At 54.3% G+C, this 4,805-nt stretch overlaps 1 protein-coding gene across 1 annotated transcript; it reads left to right on the top strand.

Annotated features, from left to right (window-relative positions):
• Positions 1–2,532: 2,532 nt before the first annotated feature.
• Positions 2,533–4,521, top strand: VDAG_03913 (uncharacterized protein; the record flags this gene model as incomplete). The annotated part of the gene is made up of 4 exons (XM_009653997.1): positions 2,533–3,592; positions 3,654–3,990; positions 4,252–4,309; positions 4,471–4,521. 4 exons carry the CDS (start codon positions 2,533–2,535, stop codon positions 4,519–4,521), a joined length of 1,506 nt encoding a protein of 501 aa, XP_009652292.1.
• Between the last annotated feature and the right edge of the window lie 284 nt (positions 4,522–4,805).

Here is a 4,805-nt window from a genome sequence, read left to right as displayed (position 1 = left end):
TGGACGGGGGACGGTCTGTCTCTAGATATCGCGAGGACCGATAGGGGGGGCCATATCTACATACATATCTTGTCCCTATAGGATATATATGCATATCTATATGTACCTATTTACACCTCTCTCTGGATATATATATAACTAGCTGTCGATGTACCTGAATATATGTATCTATATATCTCCGTATATGTATATATATATATATATATATCTATATATATCTATATATATATATATATATATATATATATATATATATATATATATATATATATATATATATATATATATATATATATATATCTCTATATATATATATATATATATATATATATATATATATGTATATATATATATATATATATATATATATATATATATATATATGTATACACCTATATATATATATATATAGAGGGGGCCGGGAGGGGTGCTCAATCTCAACGTGGGTGGAAGCCAGACTGAGAAATCGACAAGCTGATCAGCCACAGCAGCCCCAGCTTCACGTGCCGGGATGGAACTTTACTTGGTACGGAGAGACGCACGCGCACGTCGACAGGATGGTGTTGTGTACAAGCTGGCCGTTACGCCCTCTCACCACTCGGCAATGCTTTCGTTTGGGCAAGAGGCGCATGTGTCCATGTGGGTGGTTTGTGGCAGTTGGACGAACTCGTACTTCTGGTCAAAAGGTTGCAGTCAAACCCGATCCCTGCCAACGTGCCTCGTCAATCGGCCCTCGAGTCTCAGTCTCCACACAAGTCCCGCACCTAGAACATTCCGATGTTGTCGATCTGCTGCTCCTTAGGGGCTCAATGGAGTTCCTCCCTCGCTGCACGGGATTGCCGTCACGAATGACAGAATCTGTACTGCTTGGTCTTCTCAACCGCTCTGACAATCAGCGGCATGTCTGCTGTCGAGAGAATGCAGACCATAGGCTGCTAGGTGTCGTCAAGGGGATGCCGGTCAATGAGATAGGGCTGCAACGTCCCTACCTAAACCACCTGTGGCTCCTGGTCCTAGCCGCTGGCTTGAGGCCGGCTCATCCTACCTGCAAGTCGACGCGCTGACTACTGGATAGGTGCCTTAGCCTCCACATCACATACCCGTACATCCAAGCAACACATACAGTACCCTCGAACGTGGCTGCATTGGCTGCTCCCTACGAGTAGGTTCTAGAGCCCCAGTGCCATTCTGCCACTGTCCAGGTTGATATTTCTGGGGCTGTTCAAAGAAGTAAGGCAAGGAAAGGGAAAAAAAAATGGCGACTCGCAAGTCCCCGTTTCGTCGAGCCATAGTGGCGAAACCCAGCGGACAACCATTGTTCACCAGCTCTGCCGAGTCAAAGGTAGTTTTTTTTTTTACTCCCTCTCTTTCTCTCATATGACCGTTCCTGCCTGGAAGACTAACCCCAAGGTACCTAGGTAGAGGGAGGAAAGACGCAAGATTCGAGATGCCAGTTTCAAGGTCTGCCCATCCTAGATCCTCGAATCAACCTTTCAGACCTTCGCCACACCTGGTCACACTCTGGCAGAGGCCCCCGCCACGGCCACACACCACACCCCTAGACCGGCCCCCCCCTTCTCTCCTCCGTCACCCCCCTCCGGCTTGGACACACACCCCCGTGTCCGTTCCCCTCCAAAGTCATCTCTTCTGATACGCGCTGGTTGTCAATGGAATACACCAGGGCCGTCCGGCTTCTCCACACGGTCATCGACCTTTCCCCTTTGGTCCTTGTCTAAACTGTCAAGCAACGGCTTGGGCTGAGCGGTTCTTCTCTCTTGTGCAGAGCGGTACATGGGTACATTGGAGGCTCGCTGCTGCGTCGTCTGCTTCCCACGCCTTGCCTGCCTCTCATCTCACTGCCAGGTTTCCCTGTGGACGACACCCCCTCCCCCTCCGACAACCCCGGCCGGGCTAGAGAGGCAACGGACACCACCCTCAACGCCCCCAGAGTCTCGTCCTCAGTGCTGCTACTACTCACTACTAATACTACTCCCACGACTGCTACCGCTTGAGCACGCTGCCCTCACTACGCTCACATTCCCGGGTACCTCTGGTGTACGTCCCTGAAGATCCACCTTGTCCTGGACCTACACCTGGAGCCCCCCCCGACCCGTCCCTACGTCGGGTGCCATCCCCTTACGACCTTGGCGAGCTCTCGAGGCATGTCTGTGTGTCCATCCGGTACTCTGTACCCGTCTGTACCCATGACTAGATGAAGGGCTGGGCCTGCTCGTGGAGATAGCTCATCACCATCCGCCCCGCCCATCCTGTCATTACAACGTACTACGTCTACTTACTTGAGCCGGTCGTTCCTCTCCAGGTTTGCACTTCCAAAGGTTATTCCTACCACCCTACCCTTCACCCTTCTAAGCTACCATCTCTTCCTTTGTTTTTTTTTTTTGTTTTTCCCTTCCCTTCCCCTCTGTTTCGGTCTCACTGCCCGACCCTGCCTTGACAATTGCTTCTCCTCCCATGTTGCCCAACCAGAGGCTCCAGCCATAGTCGCACCACCCACCAAAAGTATACATGACCATGCTCACAGCCAAGCAGCCAGTACACTACGGCTACAAGTCCGTCCATGACCTTCCGACTCCGCCTTCCACATCCCGCCTCTCACCTCCTCTGGCCTACCAAGAGCCTGCCCGCAAGAGGCTGCCCTCCATCCCTCGCAGCCACAGCCCTCCGGACCAGCATCTCATGTCCGCACCGCACCGCGGGCTGCCGATGCCGGCTGCAATGACACTGCCGCCTCAGCAGTCTCACGCCAGCAGCGCATCAGGCCCGCCGCCGCCTCCGTTACCGCCAGCCTCACAACCCGGTCTGAGCTCATCCATCTCATCGTTATCCGCCCATGCCCAACATCATCTTGGCCAGCTTCCAGGTCCACCCCCGCAGTGGCAGGGTGCCGAGGAGTCCATGAGAAGCTGGCTCACGGCCAAGGCCGAGGAGGACCGTCGGAAGCAGGAGGAGGAAAGGACCAAGCAGGAGTCATTACGCCTTGAGCAGCGAAGGATAGAGGCCGACATGCTGCGAACTTCGCTCCAAGGCGGTATCCCGCCGCCTATTGTGCCTCTCGTCTTTGCCGGAATGGGGGGAGCTGTATCACCCACGGCGTTAGATATTGCGCAGCAGTACATCGCATCGCAGGGCCACGGAGCGCATCCTCAACTCATGTCCACCCAGGGCGGTCAAAGGTCACCTGAACATAGGCGAGACTCGCAATCGCATGGGTACGGTCCCTATACGGGGGTGCCGTCGACCCCAGTATCAGCGCCTGGTCCTCACGGTTATGCTGCCTACCCTGGGTCGCCACAGACGAGAGGCAGAGCGCAGACTCTGTCCTCGACAGGGTCAACAGGACGCGCAGTCGGCCCCAGCTCCAACCTGCCTAGTCTCAATACGGGAGCACCACCGGCAGGCCAGTCGCAGTCGTCAATGCATGGGCACGTCCACGGCGGACACGCGCCATCCCAGCAACTATCAGGCCAACAAGAGTCGCAACAGCAGCAGCAGAGTCCTGGCATCTACTTTCACCACTGGCAACCGCCCACCTCCCAAGCCGGAAGCTCAAATCAGCCGGCGACACCATCTGGTGCGTCCAACAAGAGCAAGAGAAAGCGAGATTCGCTTTAAGCTAACCCTGGCTGGTCGAGGCGAAGTAGGAGAGTCTCCCAGAAACAAGCGCAAGGCAACGGATCCGCAGCAGGCCGCCCCGATGCCGAGCCAGCAGCAGCATCGATTCAGATCTCCGCCCGTTCTCTTCAAGCCCGGTGCGACACTGAGCAACCCACCACCTAGTCGGCGGCGGGGTCAACATTCTCGGAGGGGCAGCGACCAACCGTCGTACAGAATGAGCGGACTCCACCACGGCGAGCGTTCGGGAACCCCCAGAGCCTCGTCCCCAGTGGCGACCGGACCGGCTCTACAGCATCATGTCAACCGCATCGCTGGAGGCCATTCAGTCTCGTCGCTTTTGTCGGAGGAGCCATCGTACGCGTCAACGTACCCTTCCTCTTCTTCGGCGGAGACAAGACAGGATCAGGAGCGACAGGCAGAGTACCAACGACAACAGCAGCAGCAGCAACAACAACAACAACAATCACATCAAAAGGAAGGACATAACGTCAAAAGCAGAAGAAGCAGTCCCGAGCAGCATGGGAGATGATCCGCAGGATCGGTAGCCACGTGAGACGAGGCGATCAATGAACAGCCAGGACATGGCAGATAGGCTAACCGGCGATTTTTGTCCAGCTCCATGGCCGAGCGCGACACACCCGTTGACAGGGGCGATTTCTTTTCGGATACGACCGTAACGACACTTTTCGATTCTACGGTGCACATTCTACTTACCTTTTCAACACTCGACAAACCCTCATGGGTCTCGATGGCCGCCTTTTCGTTTTCTTTCTTTGGCCCCCGGCGGGCTAGGGGGCGCTTCTCCGACTCTCGATTCAAGATACATCATTACAGGACAAGGGTGTTAGGTTTTCAGCTTGGGGTACTTTCGATCAGCGCATCTAGGGAGCAGGCAGGCAGGCGGGCCGGCAACGGGGCCTCTGAGTGGCGGAACGCTTCGGTTTTGACCAGTCGCGGGGTCGCAAGCGTTCAATTTGAATTCGAACACATCATACCATAGGGTCTTTTCTTTTCTTCATTGTAGCTATTAGGTCCTTCTTCTTGTCTTCTCTTCTTTGGTTCTCCCGTGTCCAACTCTTCTTTCTCATGGTTCTGTAGAAGCAGTGCGAAGGAGGGAGGGGGGCGGCTTGACGACAGCATTTTGTTACCACACTTCAGAAAACCAAAAC

Source organism: Verticillium dahliae, genomic scaffold, assembly GCF_000150675.1.
Source record: "Verticillium dahliae VdLs.17 supercont1.6 genomic scaffold, whole genome shotgun sequence".
Classification (NCBI taxonomy): domain Eukaryota; kingdom Fungi; phylum Ascomycota; class Sordariomycetes; order Glomerellales; family Plectosphaerellaceae; genus Verticillium; species Verticillium dahliae.
This window is presented reverse-complemented; position numbering and strand designations above follow the sequence as displayed.